Genomic DNA, 16121 nt, shown 5'->3' on the forward strand with positions numbered 1-16121 from the left:
ATATATTTATGATAGCATCATATTATTATGGATCAACAAGTTTTCCGCTCTTACCGGGAATTGATTTTTCCCTCTTTAAGTCCTATGAAGTGAATCGCAAGTGCAGTATTCTGTTTCATTTTCATATTACTTTTCACTGCTGTGCGGGGGTCGGGTAGGGGAAGCGAAGGTCTGCCAGGAAGTCGTCGAAAAGCTCTCCCGCGACTCCCTTGGTATCCGATTCTTCGTCTTCTTTCCCTGCCCCCCCGCTCAGCTTCCTCGTATTTTGTTTTTGGGGTCTTCCTTCCGTTCGGGGTGGGGCATGTCTCCCCCCCCGTGCGTGAGGGAACCCACCCCCTCTTACTAATCTGTCTGTGCTACCGCAGGTGCTACAGCCGTGGGAGACGACCTTGACAGGTATGGACCACTGCGGCTGCAGGGCGTGCCTAGCATCCACGATCTGCTGCAGAGTCTAGCGAGGTCTGGGGCGGTGACCTTGGAGTGGTCTCCACTACACCTTCACGGCCGCTTATGCTGCTTCCCCCGCTGGTCTACACTCCCCATGCTGTGTCGGTGACGCCGTCTGCCGCTTCTAGGGCCGGTCGCCGCCGTACCGAGGAGGGGTATGCCGCCGCGCCTCCGTGTTTTTCTTCGTGTTGCCTGCCCCAGACTTCCGCTGTTCCAGCAGCTCGCCTGGACCGGCCGCCAGTACCACGCTGGCTGCCGATGATTCTACGAGGCGATGGCTGGGCCTGCCGTACCTGTCGCTGAGTGTGGTTCCCGCTACTGGCTTGGCTTGTCCCTTCTGTGTTTACCGCTGCCGCTGTTCCTGCCGCTCCTGAGCTGGTTGCTGTTCTGTCGATCCTGGTTCCTGCGCCTGTCCATGCTGGTCCTGACCCATGGTGTGTCTTCCCACCGTCCCAGGTCCTTCCGGACAGGTGCAGTCGGGGGGGCCGTGTTGCTTCGGCAATAGGCCCGACTCCGGCCTGGATGGAGGACCTGACGACTGTCCTGCGTGAGCTGAGCAAGAAGAGGAAGGTGTCATCTTCGTCTTCGTCTGTTGCTGCCTCTTCCCCTTCGACTTCTAAGGCCATAAGCCGAAGAAGAAGAAGGAAGGGGCTGCTCCCCCTAAGAAGTCTCCTTCGGGAACTTCTAAGGGCCCGTCCCACCTCGGTGGGACGGGGGGTCCTTCTGCTGGTCCTCCTGCTCCTTCGGGAGCGGGGCCCGTCTCCCCCCCCTTCCGTAAGGAAGAGATAGACGGGGACCAGAGGAGTATCGATTACTCTGGTACTTCCTCGCCTGGTGCTAGCGGCGATGCCGCTACGCCAGGTTCCGGCTCGGTCTCTCGTTCGCGGGAGATCCCGAGTGTACGCTCTCCCTCGGGAGACCGTGCAGCCAAAGTTTCGGCGCCAGAGTTCGCATCGGCGCCAAGACCACGGCACGGAGCAGAAGGCTGGCGAGAACCGCTTCCAGGTGACTCTCGCCAGGCCAGCGGCCGCTCTCGCAGCGACCAGCTGGTAACCGGGTTTTGTTTTGTTATTCCCCCTAAGAAGACTCCTTCGGGAACTTCGAAGGGCTCGTCACATTCCGGTGTGACGGGGGGGGTTCTTCTGCTGGTCCTCCTGTTCCTTCGGGAACGGGGCCCGTCTCCCCTTCTGAGAAGAAGAAGAAGACGGGGACCAAGGGTGTGCTGGCTACCGCTGGTACACCCTCGCCTGGTCTTGGCAGCTCTGCTGCTAAGCCAGGTACCGGCCGGTCGTCCGTCCGCGGAGAAGTTCCGAGTGTACGATCCCCCCCCCCCCCCCCCTCCTTCGGGTGACCGTGCAGCCAAAGTTAAAGACGCCTGTTTTCGTTATGCTCAGCGTCATGGACCGAGGCACGGAGCAGAAGACTGTCGAGAGCCGCTCAGGTGACTCTCGCCAGGCCAGCGGCCGCTCTCGCAGCGACCAGCCGGTACCTCGGGTGGACGTGACGGTCTCTGACCGGCCACGGGTTGAGGCTGGGAAGAGGTCCCCCAGGTCCCCTCGACCGACGGTACCAGCCTCGGCTGGTAACCAGGCGGTTTGACGTGCCGCGAGGACGCTCACCGGTCTCACGGCGAAAAGCGAGCTCTGCAGGTCAACCTGACGCCGCTCCCACAGGGACCGGGCGGTTAACGGTGACCAGCAGCAGCTCGTCTGACGCACGGGGAGGGACCGGGGTCGACGTGCTCAGTCGAGCCGCTCGCCACAGGTGAGCGGCACGGCCAGGCCTGCAGATCGATCCCCACCCACCGCGGGTTGGTGATCGGCTGCAGCCCCCCACGTACGCTGGTCCTGCAGCGAGCGGGGGGGGAGCGTCAGGTCTGTCTCTCCACTACCTTCAACTTCCTCGGGCTACACCGGGAAGAGCGAGGTAGCTAGGAGTGATCGTGAGAGGTGCGCCGCTCACGATCCCGTCACGATGCCGCACGTGCCACGTATGGTCTTAGGACCAACCAGGACGTACGCGCAAGTGATTGGAGGCGACCGTCAGGGGGAGAGGGGGTAGCGTCAGTTCTGTCTCTCCGATACCTTCAACTTCCTCGGCATACGCCAGGAAGAGCGAGGTATATAGGAGTGATCGTGAGAGATGCGCCGCTCACGATCCCGTCACGACGCCGCACGTGCCAGGTTGGTCTTAGGACCAACCAGGACGTACGCGCAAATGATTGGAGGCAACCGTCAGGGATCTGTTGCTGTCCTTCTTCTGAAGGAGGAGGGTCCTGGGAGATGCTCTTGTTGGAGGGACTGGACGGTCCTACTCCTCAAGACGCTGTAACTCCGAGATTCAGAGTAACTTTACCCAGGTTATTGCACTGATTCGTCAGCACAACGACGGGGGGAAGGATCGCCGCTCCCACCAGCAGAGCCCATGTCTCTGCTCGAGTCGTTTTGTTTTGGGGCCCGAGAGGGAACCCAACCGACGGTGGGTATGCCGCGATCGGAGCTTGCCGATTCTGTCTTGAACCAGAGTCTCTCGTCTCGGACAAGAAGGCTCTCTCAGTTCTGGCCGATCGATCAAGCTACTTCCACCTCCTCTACTGCGACAGCGGCGTTTCTACGTGTCTTCGGACACCGTATTTAAATACTCCTTCGGTCCTCCTGAGAGGTTTCGACCTCGACGAGGACTGGAATGAGTCGGAGGACGGTATCGGCTCTCTCCTGTCAGGTGTCGATCAGCCCCACCCAGACGACGTTCACAGTGGCGGCAGACCCTTACCTACAGTGAGAGTTCGTAACCCTCCTCGGGGCACGTTTTCTCCTGACGATACGTTTTCCCAGACTCTGAGAGGCCATCGCCGCAAGCGGATGGCTGCTCCTACTCTTCTCCAAAACTGCTAGTTTCCACTGGGAAGGCGAGCGAGTATCCAATTCCTCCCCCATTCCCTCTCTCCTTACGGCTACGAGGGAAAGGGGAAGGATCCTACAGAGATTTCTCTGTAGGATCCCACGTTGGGGACTGCGCTACCAGGGGGGACCTTCGGGTCCTACCTGACGTAAGCCCCGGTCGTTGAGGAGGGATCCTGCCCCATTCTCGATTTCTACGGGAATCGAGAGGACCACCAGCCGATATCGTTTGACGAATTCGGTGGGGGTTTGGGGGGCGCAGACTGCTTAAAATTCTACGGAATTTCTAGCGCATTCAGAGTGTTAGAGTTTCTTACGATCTCCAAACACTTAGGCGAGACCACGGTCCAAAGTGAGCGAGACGAGAATCCCCGATAGTTACACGATAATCGGGAACCTCGCCTATGCTCGAATTCCTGGAATTTCTAGCATTAGCAAGGAAGACTGCTGCTGAAAGAAGACTATCTCACAGTAGGCGACCAACCTGGAATAGAGAAGAATGGACGGGGAATATCCAGTTTGGCTGGAACTATCGTCTTAGTATTCTGTTCACCATTGAAGCTTTCTTCGAGGAAGACTTCTCCTTCACTCTTTCTTTAATAGAGAACGAAGGTGGTCGATCTCCAATCCTTATTTTGTTTTCTTGAAGGAAAGAATTTAGGATGGAGATCGTTGTTCAGAATCCTACAAATACTACTACGTATATTAACCTCGCGACATGATTCTGCTAAGCAGTTGAATGGTCCGGAGGGGTAGGCGCATATCCTGGGTTGGTATTCTACGGATTGCGACTTAGACGAAAAAGTATTCTAATTGAACTGCCAACCCGGGTTGCCTGCAACCTCCAGGAGTTTCCAGTTTCAATTTTATATACTTATGGTGTTGTCACAACAACACCATTTAAGCTTTTATATTTACCGAAATTCGTTTCGCTTAAATATAATTGCTCGCATATCTTTTTATGCTCGGTGTTTCTAGCCGAACGCATTCCTTCGTTGAAAGGATTACTTGGCAACATCAGGATGAACGAGTCAGCGACAGCTACTGCGTATTGAATTGCCCGAGGCATTTCAGTATCAGCTGCCGCTTTGAGATAGACGGTTGTTTATGTCTTTCTCACCTGCTTTGATTGAATAACAACCGTATCTCTGCCCAACAATCACGGACTTAAGTCTCTGATTAACGGGGATTCTCGCATACATGAATGACCATCTACTGCTGAGAAACGCTAGTATTCATCGTCTTCGGTATTGCGAGAATTTTAAACAGAGATATCTATTCGACTCTCATCTTTCTGTTTACCGCACGGTAACAGAATTCTGTAATAGTCTCTTGCTGCATCGTATCCCGATAATGCGAATGATTTTTGCGGAATCTGAGTTTGTCCTCAAAATATCTTGTATTCGGATGTTCACCCGGATTAGCAGATGTATTGAAAGACATCGCCTACTCCCACACCTGCCAGCTCTACTTCCAAACGTTCAGCCCATGAGAAGCAGTTCTTCAAGCGGCTCTCCCCTGTGTTTCATTACTGAGAACGCCCCGCTTTCATTGCACAACGGACAGCAATGAAATGGCGGTTAGCGTTTTCAGTCATTTGTAAGCACAGGTTTAGAATCTTGAGATTCCTTCTCTCGATTCAGCTGGAAGACGTAGGTTGCATTCATTGCCTACCTTCGTCTTCAACGTCACATAGTGTTGTTTCTCCTTAAGCTGAGATTCAACGTCTATGAGATTTTCTTGCCATCAGGGACCTCGGTCTTTTGAAGGCAATTGACTTTCGCCTTTTGAGCTTATGCATTAAGAGAATCATCGCCGCGCCGTCCGGCATCGGTGACTAACAAATATTTTATTTGTTTGGTCTCTCAGCATAACTCTTTAAAGGGCGAAGGTCACGTGACTTACCCGGATGCTTGGACAACTTTGCCTCTACTGATTCCGAACCAGTCAGTCGGCAGCTGTCAGAGCGCCCGAGTCAGTTTACGAACTATGCTGTGGACTTAGTTCGGTTTGTTCCAGAGCAATCATTACTTCGTCTTAATAGCTTGTCAGTATGAGTACTGTACATAACCAAAGTCGAGAAGAGGGATAGGTCATACGACTATTCCCTTCTTTTCGTCTTAGGTAACTGCATGACTTCTCTTGAGAAGTCATTAAGCACAAAGGGATGGGGATTTGTGACGCTCGATTTCGTACTGATCTTCGTAGCGAAGACTCAGAACCCTTCGGTAACTGACGATTGGTTCGAGTCCTTCACAATACTCCCTCCCTAATGACGTCACCGCCTCCGATACGAAGGCTATGCTGCTTTGTCCTGTGAAGGTGCGACGGAGCTGTCTGAAGAAACTCGACACCCAGGATGAGTGTGGACGCCTCTTCATCATTCTCTCGCGTTCCGCAAGAACTTCTCCGTGGCGCAGGTTGAAGGCAGGCGCCTCCGGTGGTCAACCGGACCGCATGCACCTCCTTCTACCTTCAGGATATTGCCCACAGTTCCTGGATCTTTTTCCTTGGGAAACCGTGTGGTTGCTAACACGTTGTGTAGTTAACCCAGACCCTCGCAGGCTGAACAGCATCGAGTCCTGGTGTGACCGTAAGAATGGATGAGGAATGAGAGTGTGACTGGCTCCTCTTCCCATCTTTTCTTCCCTCTACCTTTGGGTAGAGGGACACGGTCGTCACCCTGCTGGGTAAGGACGAGATGCAGGTGAGCTACTCAATAGAGCACCATCCTATCCCTTTCAGTAGGGGATAGAGTAATATCCACCACTTCCTCCAAACCAACAAGGGGGAGGAAGTGGATGCCAAATTGAGACAAACCCATCATTTTATGATTGTCTCTTGCAAACAGGAACAAGTTCTTGCTTGCTGGTACGAAGAGATACGCTTGCCTCTCTCTTAGTACTTGGCCCAGAGGTCTGACCATTGATCCTGCGGTGCACACCCCGATCAATCGGACAGAGGTTTGGATCCCTCCCTTGCTCTTACGACCAGGGAGGCACTCCAGGGTTGGACGAACACCAGTCTTGTTCACCAAAAAAGACTCAGATTCCTCCCACCAAGAAGTGGAGTCTTCCTATTGTTAAAGGACCGAGGGTTTGTATTACGTATCGGAACAAATGACAATTTGTCGAAAATTGCATTTTTCCGTTTTTCCTACTATACAAACCTGAGGTCCTTTACATATAGTCCCACCTCATGCCACCCCCCTCACTCTGCAACTTTTTGCATGGGCCTAAAGCAAAAGTGATTCTTCACCTCTCGGGCGCGCGGGCGCGCGCACGATCGGACAAGCAGTTAACTACCGTTCTCCCTTGTTCGAAGCTTCGACCGTCCAGCTGCCGCTAGTTACCTTCCTATTGTTAAAGGACCTCAGGTTTTGTATAGTTAGGAAAAATGCAATTTTCGACAAATTGTCATTTTGCATATCCAGATAGGTTAAATTCAACTTGCAATCTGTTTTAATTGGGAACAGCTTTAGAATGTTTTGTGTGGTTTCATATAATTCAGATTCTTGAGTGCTTTAGAAATGGTATGTGGGATTTCTTAAATTCAGGATCTTGAGAAAAAATTAGTTCATAATTGTTCCATTAATGAAAGATTTGTATTCAAGGTAATATAGTTGATAGCACATTTTTATTTTACAGGCAGGTGGTTGTAGGAGCATCTCATGGAAGAATGGCTTTGTTTGACTACCGTGGAACAAGGCCAGACATGCCTGTTCATGTTTTTAAAGGATATGCTGGAGCTGTCCGAGATATTGTAGTCCATCGTGAGCATCCATTGGTTTTCACAGTTTCCATGGATCGTTTCTTGAGAGTACATCATTTGTGGTCTACGAAGGTGCTCTTCAATGTAAGAGTGCTTTGTTGGGAGTTGAAAACTTGAATTAATGTTTATGGCATTTGAACTGTTGGACATGTTTTTGAAGCACTTATTTTGACTTATTATCACTCTGTACCCAGAGTGCTATTAGAGTACTGTGCATATAATCTTGAAAAATATCTTATTAGTATTACTACAGAGATAATCGTTTTTATTTTTCAGGAATATTTGAAGTCAAGACTCAACTGTCTGCTAGTAAAGGATGAAATTAATACTAAAGATTTCATACCAGTCATTAAAAGACCTGTGAAGCGGAAAAAGAAAGCCAAAGTTACTGAGGATAAGGATGATGTCATTCTTGAGCCTACCAAGGAGAAAGTTGCAAGATCGGACGCTGATTGGGCAGCACTCAGTCTATGATTTGCTTTTAGAATACTGGAGAGATTAAATTTACTAATAATGCAGGGTTTTAAATCCCTATAAGTTTAAGATAAGAAAAGCAGCTTATTCCTAGCTGCATAGGTAATCTTGTTTTTCTTTGAAAATGTGGTACAAATCTGCGTCATGTTGGTGGCATAGGTTTTTCAGTTTCTTTTTAGATGGGACCAACTCCTGCAGTAGTAAGATTAACTGAGACCAGTGGGGCCAATTTACTGGAAGTAAGATGAAAAAATCCAAAGAAAGGAATAGTCTTCCTGGAGGAATTCACTGCTTTACAAGAGTGAAGGATGTAATTGACAGTTGTATTTAATTGTTGTTAGAATACATATGTGGTAGTAATGCTCATTTAATTTCACTCTTAGCATTTTCTTTTGTTTGATACACCTTTGATTTAGATTAGGCTAAAGACTTGAAAAATATAGCTTTGAATATGATAATTTACAAAAATATAGGTTTGAATATGCTAATTTAATGAAGTTCTCTCTTTAAGGATGAGCACACATTTTGATAAATAAATGGGCTTGGTTGCAAATCGTAATAGGAGTGGAACATTGTAGTGGGGTTATTTCCATAATTAATAATTGAAGAGTATTTTGCAGTAGAAAACTGTCTGCCAAAGGAAGTTTGTATAATTTATTTCCACTGGTTGTATTCCGAATGTTCTTAGTTAGCCAAGTATTTGCATTTTTTCATGCACATGAAAATATAATGACTAGTAGAATAGTACCATGGATGGCATTACTTCACTTGGTTGAAAAGTATCAGTCAGTTCAAGCCCCTTTCATAGATTAATACTTTACACCTGTTAAGTCATTCTAAATTACTGGCATAGGGATGCTGCAATGTATACTGTGCAAGGGGCCAAAATTGACAAGGTGCACTCTATTGCATTCAGAACTGAGATACTTCTGGAAAAAAAAAAAAATTTCCATCTTGAAACAAATTACCATAAAACTTGTATGATGGAGAGGTATCCACACCCCCCCCTTTTTTGACATCTCACTGTAAGAGCCAACTCAAGAAACAGTTCATCAATCTCTCTCTCTCTCTCTCTCTCTCTCTCTCTCTCTCTCTCTCTCTCTCTCTCTCTCTCTCTCCAGTATTGCCTCCACTTCTACCAACAGGGGCCAAAGCTTTAGGAGAACTTGTAGGGTAAGCCGGCAACAGAATTGATGGAGGGTAGGCCAAAGGCCAAGCACTGGAACCTATGAAGTCATTCAGCACTGAAAGGGAATTTGACAGCAAAATTTTTGAAAGGTGTAACAGGAGGAAAACTCGCAGTTGCACTATGAATTGTTAGGAGAGGATGGAAAGTAAGATGGAAGAGAGAATATGAAAGGAAGTACAGTGAAAGGAGACAAAAAGGTTTGCAGCTAAGGGCCGAAGGCACGCAGTAAAGAACCTTAAGTAATGCCTACAGTTCACTGACAGCACTACTTTCCATACAGGGAAATGAACTGATGGCCAAGAGAGAGGAGGTCGACAGTCCCTAAAAATTAGTCTTTAACCAACCATTCTTAAAGATACATAATACCCAGGGTTTAAGCGCCTCAGCGGCGTAGTTGGTATGGTATTAGCGTCCCACCTTGGTGGTCGCGGGTTCGATTCTCGGTCATTCCATTGAGGAGAGAGAGATGCGTATTTCTGGTGATAGAAGTTCATTCTCGACGTGGTTCGGAAGTCGCGTAAAGCCGTTGGTCCCGTTGCTGAATAACCACTGGTTCCATGCAAAGTATAAACACCATACAAACAAAACAGGGTTTAATCCCTTTTACCACCAATCACCCCAGTGGCATGAAAATTCATCCCCTACTCATAGTAGCAGTAGAAGGGAAGGCCCAATCTATCTTGGTGCCCCCTCCCTTCCCCTCAAGCTCTAGTAACAATTAGCACATGCTTTTGTTTATGGTTATCTATATGTTTATCAGTGGAAGATAATGCTTACGTAAAGTACAGTTCCGTGGTATGAAACACACCAATACAAAGTTTACCAATGTTATCAAATAGTTATGTATTTTTAAATGAGGATAAACATACTCGAAATAATATAAAAAATATATTACAATTTTTCATTCTTATGTTATACAGTAAATGGTTAGTACAAAATCATACTAAAGCAGATTTATTGATTTAATCAAGGTACTGAATTCAATTTAATCCACTTAAACAATCTACAGATAAACTGATCTATTGTAGACAAGCCAAAATCTTGGCTACTTTTAACCATGAATACTTCGAAAGATATTTCTGTATAAACAAATTTTTTTTTTTTTATTCAAAAACATATAACAGACTAACACTGCAAATGATACTTGTCTGTATTTCATTCATATTTAATGATATTATTTGCCTTTATCATCATTACACACTTGAAAGTGGAACACTACCTTGCATAGTACTAATTCCTGATAACCTTTAAAAAAAATTCTCAAACAATACATATATTCAAATACATGTCTAATGCAACCTTTCTAAACTAAGTGAGCTACTTAAAAGCAACATTTACCAAGAAGACTGGATGTAATTAAAATAGTACATTTTCAAGGGGAAAAAACCAAATTGTCTTAACTCATAATATACAAACAAAAATTACTTGCACAGCACTGTACTGTACATGACATTGTGTACACCACACCACCTTACTGGGAAGGCTGTAAAATTGGTGTATGTTACAACAGGGGGTGGGATTTTAAATGCTACCTGTGCTGTACTTGGAAAAACAATACACGGAACCTTCTTCAAACATTCACTTTGGTTATATCCGTCTGTTAAATGACTCTACTTGGACTAGAAGTTTCTGCAAGAAAGACACTGATGAAATGGAAATTAGTATTACAGCATGTTATGCAGTACACTCAAAAGACATTTTATATGGAAGGATACACAGCCATTCAATGCACTGAACATAGGCTCTTCTAGCATTGTACTGTGTAATTCAAGGAAAACTTAAGTAGAACAAAATGTTCCTAGTTACTAGCTCATTTAGTTCTATTGAAAATGAAGTCTTTCAATATATGACAAAATTTCCTAAAGCCAAAAAAGAAGCATGTTATAAATTTCCAAATACTAGTAGATTATACACTTTTTCAAAGTATTACATGCATGGATCATCTAATTATAACATACATTGTCCCAATGAAACCAATGACATTTTGTTACAAGACCAAAGTAAAAATATAATCAACAAATCATTACTGAAGACCAAAGTAAAAATATAAAAAACAAATAATTACTGTGACATCAGCACAACTCACTGATTCACTATTTTCATAAACTAAAATGAATTGACTCGCAAGGTCATCTGGTATTCTCCTTATAACCGATACATCTAAAACAATGTATTCCTGTACATTCACATCAATCTGAAGAAATTTGGTAGGGGTAATTGAGAACATGAAAGACTGACAAGGAAGAGCTAGCAGATTGAAGTAAAGTACACTGAAGACCAATACATTATCATTTAAACATCCTCTGTCCTGCAGTTGACATAGTATTGGACACCTTAGTAAGTGATGCCATTGAAAACTGTCTTGTTCATTCTTTACCAGTCTCTATCATTTAACTACCTTAAATAAAAATAAAATAAAGGAATTCCTCTTTCAAAACTATTGTCTACTTATAAAGGAATGCCACAGATATGAACTTGTTGTTGGGATATATCTTTTTTTACATGTAAGGATACAATCAAATTAGTGTTTTGCCTGGTTACATTTTTTTTGCAACAAACTTACATGTGTATATACAGGCTTACTATAATATATATTATATATTATATATATAATATGTACCTTAGCAACCAACCCTCAACTCAGTGTTAAAATATTATAAAATTTGCTAAAGGTGGAAATTGGGTTTAATTCTTAGTAATCTACCTCTGAGACAGAGAAGCAGAGTGAATTACTTATCTCATCATATTTGTACATTACTTGGCACACTTGCAATATAAAATTTCTGCAATTCTGGAATAATTCATGTGCCATGATAAGAAAAGTGATAATAAGTCTTTCAAGATCCTATGCTTAGCTATTTCCAAACTTTAGGAGACAAGAATCATGTACCTTAATATCATGAGGCAAATAGAAACTAAATTTTGATTCACACTGAATAGGGGAATGGTCATTTACTAAAGGTGTATCCATAATGCTGGTGGTACTAACAATGTCTTAAAAATACAATCATTATAGACCAAGACTCTTTCTCAAGATGACACATTGTACGGTGTTAAGCTTAAAACAAAAATTTACAACTCATTACCTTATATAAGCATGGTATTCTAATACTGTAAGACTAGCTTTACCCTTTCAACTTCATTTGAATCTACAGCACACCCTATCATTGAGTTAAAACCACACTTGGCTATACAACTTTATTAAAAATATATCAAAGTTTATTGAAAAGTATTTATTAGAAAAATGGGTGATAAATCTCAGGCATGCAACCTTTCAGTATCTAAATCAATCAAAAGCTGTCTTAGGAGTAACCCCTTAAAGCTTACATGCTGCTTTGCTAGAAAACATTTTCTCCACTTCATAATTCAACAGCTTAAAATGAAGCTTTAACAGTAATCCAGGTCCTCAACCATTTTAAGCCTACAGTAACAAAGACTGACATGCTGTTGCATTTAAAAATGATTATCAACGGCCTGACGGTTAAATGAAGGAATTATCAAGACTTCTTGCATACATTATCTACCACTTTATATTACAACCTTTCCAACAAATTTTACTCCACACTTTTACACCTAAAGGTTCAAGCAGTGCTAGCAGAAATTAGCTGCAAGAGAGAGCTGCAAGTTGTGGTAAAGCTTATGGAAATATAAAATCATACTTCACAATTCACAACACATAATCTAAAACACTTACTTTTGATTCTAATTGTCCAGCATTATTCTGGACTCATCTACAGTAATGTAACAATAGCAAAGCAAAGAAAAACTTTTACCAAAATCAGATATAAATAAAACTGATCTACTAGGGAAAATAAAAGGCTGCCACATTTGTAACCAAAGAAAGCGACAGCACGAGGAACCTGACCAAATTCATAGGTATTGTACGTACTAGAGAGAAAATTAAGGGTAACAACAAGATCTTTCCTTTTGAACAAAAGGAAGGGCATTTGAATTTACTTCAAATATCAAATAACTAACACTTATAGCTTGGAATACAACAAAGTGCTCTTCATAACCACACTATCCTTCTACTTATAAGTAATGACGACCCTGCATTCTTTTATTACAGTAAAATGCTTAAAAATATTGATATTCAGTTGTCAATTTGATACGTTAACAGGTGAAGAATGTGTTGTAACCACAGAAAACTAGACAATACTGTATTTCAAACTTTTTTTTTTTTAATACATAATAATGGACATTTTTTCAGCGAACTTGAAAACACCAATGAATAACCAATTCTGTGCAGAAAAACGATATGAAGTCTTAATAGATGAATTAAAATAATACTTGATAATTAAATGGTTCTATTTTAACAAATGTTTAAAGGAAGCCAGAAAAATACACAAAGGCATAGCCAGACATCCTTGAATAAAAAAATTGAATGCTGTTTAACTATAAGTACCATATTCCCTTACACAAGATAAATTAGAAGCAACAATCACATACATACGTACACTTTGAAGCTAACAGAAATCGCCAGGCGCTAACTACAGTTTCTCAGTACAAAAAGTTATCAGTACACAAGCTTTTAACTTAAAATTTTTCTTAAAGGTAAAATAAGAATTTTTAATGAACTGCAGAAAATTAAATTAAAACACTATTGATACAACTTATTTTTGCCAGATTATTACCTAATGTCAATTGTCGGATTTGATAATTACAACTATTATTACAACCAAGTTTTATTTTCTGTATGAATACTGGAATAAAAGCTTTACTTTTAAAATATAACACTTAGAATGAAAGCTTCAAGAGAAATGCTTTTACATCCCAATTGCTTGTTTCAAAAACTTATGATATACATTTCATTGAGATTTTGCATTATGGCTTACTTGTGAAAATTTCCAAGAGGAATGATTTAAATGTGAATTGGCATATGACCTGGTTAGCCTGCTGACAAGATTAAAAAAATTTCAGCCAAAGTTGAAATGGAGAATGTCAACAGGTCATGGACTGACCTTGGGAATGTTGTTGTGGCAGTTGTTAAAATCAAAACCACATTCCTTACAGGAACTCAAAGTCCAGCTCTTTATTTCCTAAATGCCTGGGTGAATCTTTTAACATTTCAACTGTAGAGATTTTGTGAAAAATGAAGAGATACTGATTTTGGTCACATATCCCCCCTCAATTTATTTTGCTGCTATAGTACACTTATTCCAGGGAAATCATATAGTGGTCACATGATTTTCAACTTGAGATTTTTTCTTCATATCACAACAAACCCCACAATCTATTAAGAAAAGTCATTGTTTGGTGTCTTTAGAACTGAAATCAAATTGAAAATTTTTAACTTTACCGGTTTCCAGCTGGCACTAAGTTATTTATCCAAATGTTAAGACCTCAGGTTTGTTAGTTATGAAAAATACAAATTGATTAAAAATTTGTCATTTTACTCTTGAGTCTGTGGTGAAAGCTAAGGGATAGATAAGTGGGCTTACAGCTAAAAATTTGACACAAGTTACTGGCAACTGAGCACAGATGTACACTAAGTTACCTGCAATTTTGCACTGTAATTTAAATAAGCAGCAAGTTTAACTGACAAAAGAATGTGCTGTATTTGCCCTAAAAATAAGACTGTAAAATAGAATATTACTTTCTAGAAGGAGAGGAGGGGTGACGGCTTACAAGGTGCTGTTTACCGGAAGCACAATGTATAAACAATTCATAAGGTTCTTTCACTGCATTTAAATTTCAGTGGGTCTATAAATGTAACATGGCAGACTGATTAAACTACTTTATAACGACACTGTAGACTGGTTATACTGCTTAGATTAACAATAAAGTTTTTGGCTTCAACACAACTCACTTAACAACATGTCTGCGAATAATTTATAACAAAACTTATTTCTGGTTACATAAAATTTCTTAGTTAAAAGTTTGTATATGCCAATTCACACTAAACATTTTAAGCTATTTACAAATACAAATATATACATTTTTCTTTTTACACAATTTATTCGAGCATTTTGCTAATTTTGAACAAGCACTTGACAAGGGGACACATTTCTTAATGAAAAATTATATCTTATTATCAGGGAAATACAGTACTTCAAAAACAGAACTAAGTGCATATAACTTGAAACCAATTTACTGGTACTTAATATGTAAACACTTACAACAAATTACTTGATACTAATTGACAGTACCAATCAATGAGCCAATTCACTGGTGCTAATAAGAATATTACGTACCAGTACTTTGTAGTCATATGAATGTAGGTATTAAAATTGTTCAAAAACTAACCAACTGTATGTAAACTGGAGAGAAAGTTTAGTTTGCATAACTTACCATCTAAACCCACAACAGGTGATGGCTATAAGAAGTTCAATAATAATTAAACCTATGCTTAATAATAATGCATATGTTGACATTGCTGATTTTACTGACAGTGTACAATTTCATCAGGGTGGTCAAGCTATATTGAATTCACTTCTCTCTTGAAATGGAATTCATGATTTTCTCTACTCACAAAAATGGTCAAACTTTAATATTATAATGCCAATTAATTTTAGGGAAGTACTAAAGACTGAAAAGGACTTAACAACTCAGCCAAACACCTAATTACCAAATCAAACATTTTCATGTTAACCCTTCAAGAAACTTATCCCTTATTCTTTAATATCTCTGAAAAAATATCAAGTATCCAAATCCATTCAGCAAATGAGTGTGTGTAGGGGTTATGAAGGCAAGGGTACACAATACAAATTAACCAACCACAATTCACAGTAACTTCAGCATAACATCTATCCATGGCTAGAATGAAGCCACAGACTCAATCTAGCGCACAGCTCCTTGGTTTGATGTGGAACTGCTTTACATTACTTGCTTGGAACCATCTATATGTATATTACCTCTTCTATGGGATTCAGAAATTTCTTTTTATTCCACTATTTTTTGTTTTTTGTTTTTACAATCTTTTGTGTTACTTATATAGAAGTGTAAATACAATACTTATCTGTGATGCTAGATACACAGACAACATATCTATATAAATATATACACTACTATACTGCAATATTAAGAGACATATAGGTGAAGTGTGACAACTACTTGTAAAGTCTCACAATGACACATTACCTTTGTGAGGTTAAAAATGCCTTTGAATATTTCTGGGGTAATTTTAAGTCTATGCTGGATTTACAGTGATTTAAGGGCTGGTTACAACAAACATACACATAAGCATTCAACTCAACAACCCTGTAGTGTGTGCATTCCCTGTACGTACTATGTCCATTTGAACACGAATATTTCGTGTCACGTCTATGATAGTTCTAATTTTTTACAGTTAAAGAAGATGTTTAACGAGTGATTTCTCGTCATGAAGATTAGAGTGAAAG

The 16121-nt window shown here is 41.9% G+C and overlaps 1 protein-coding gene across 1 annotated transcript in view; it reads left to right on the forward strand.

Annotated features, from left to right (window-relative positions):
- Positions 1–7632, forward strand: part of LOC135207912 (WD repeat-containing protein 74-like) — a 32591-nt gene extending 24959 nt beyond the window's left edge. The window contains exons 6-7 of the mRNA XM_064239848.1: positions 6995–7202; positions 7395–7632. Of these exons, the coding sequence (XP_064095918.1) occupies positions 6995–7202; positions 7395–7592 (406 nt within the window). The 3' untranslated portion in view covers positions 7593–7632. The remainder of the gene's footprint in view (positions 1–6994; positions 7203–7394) is intronic.
- The last annotated feature ends 8489 nt before the right edge of the window (positions 7633–16121 follow it).

Source organism: Macrobrachium nipponense, chromosome 34, assembly GCF_015104395.2.
Source record: "Macrobrachium nipponense isolate FS-2020 chromosome 34, ASM1510439v2, whole genome shotgun sequence".
Lineage (NCBI taxonomy): Eukaryota > Metazoa > Arthropoda > Malacostraca > Decapoda > Palaemonidae > Macrobrachium > Macrobrachium nipponense.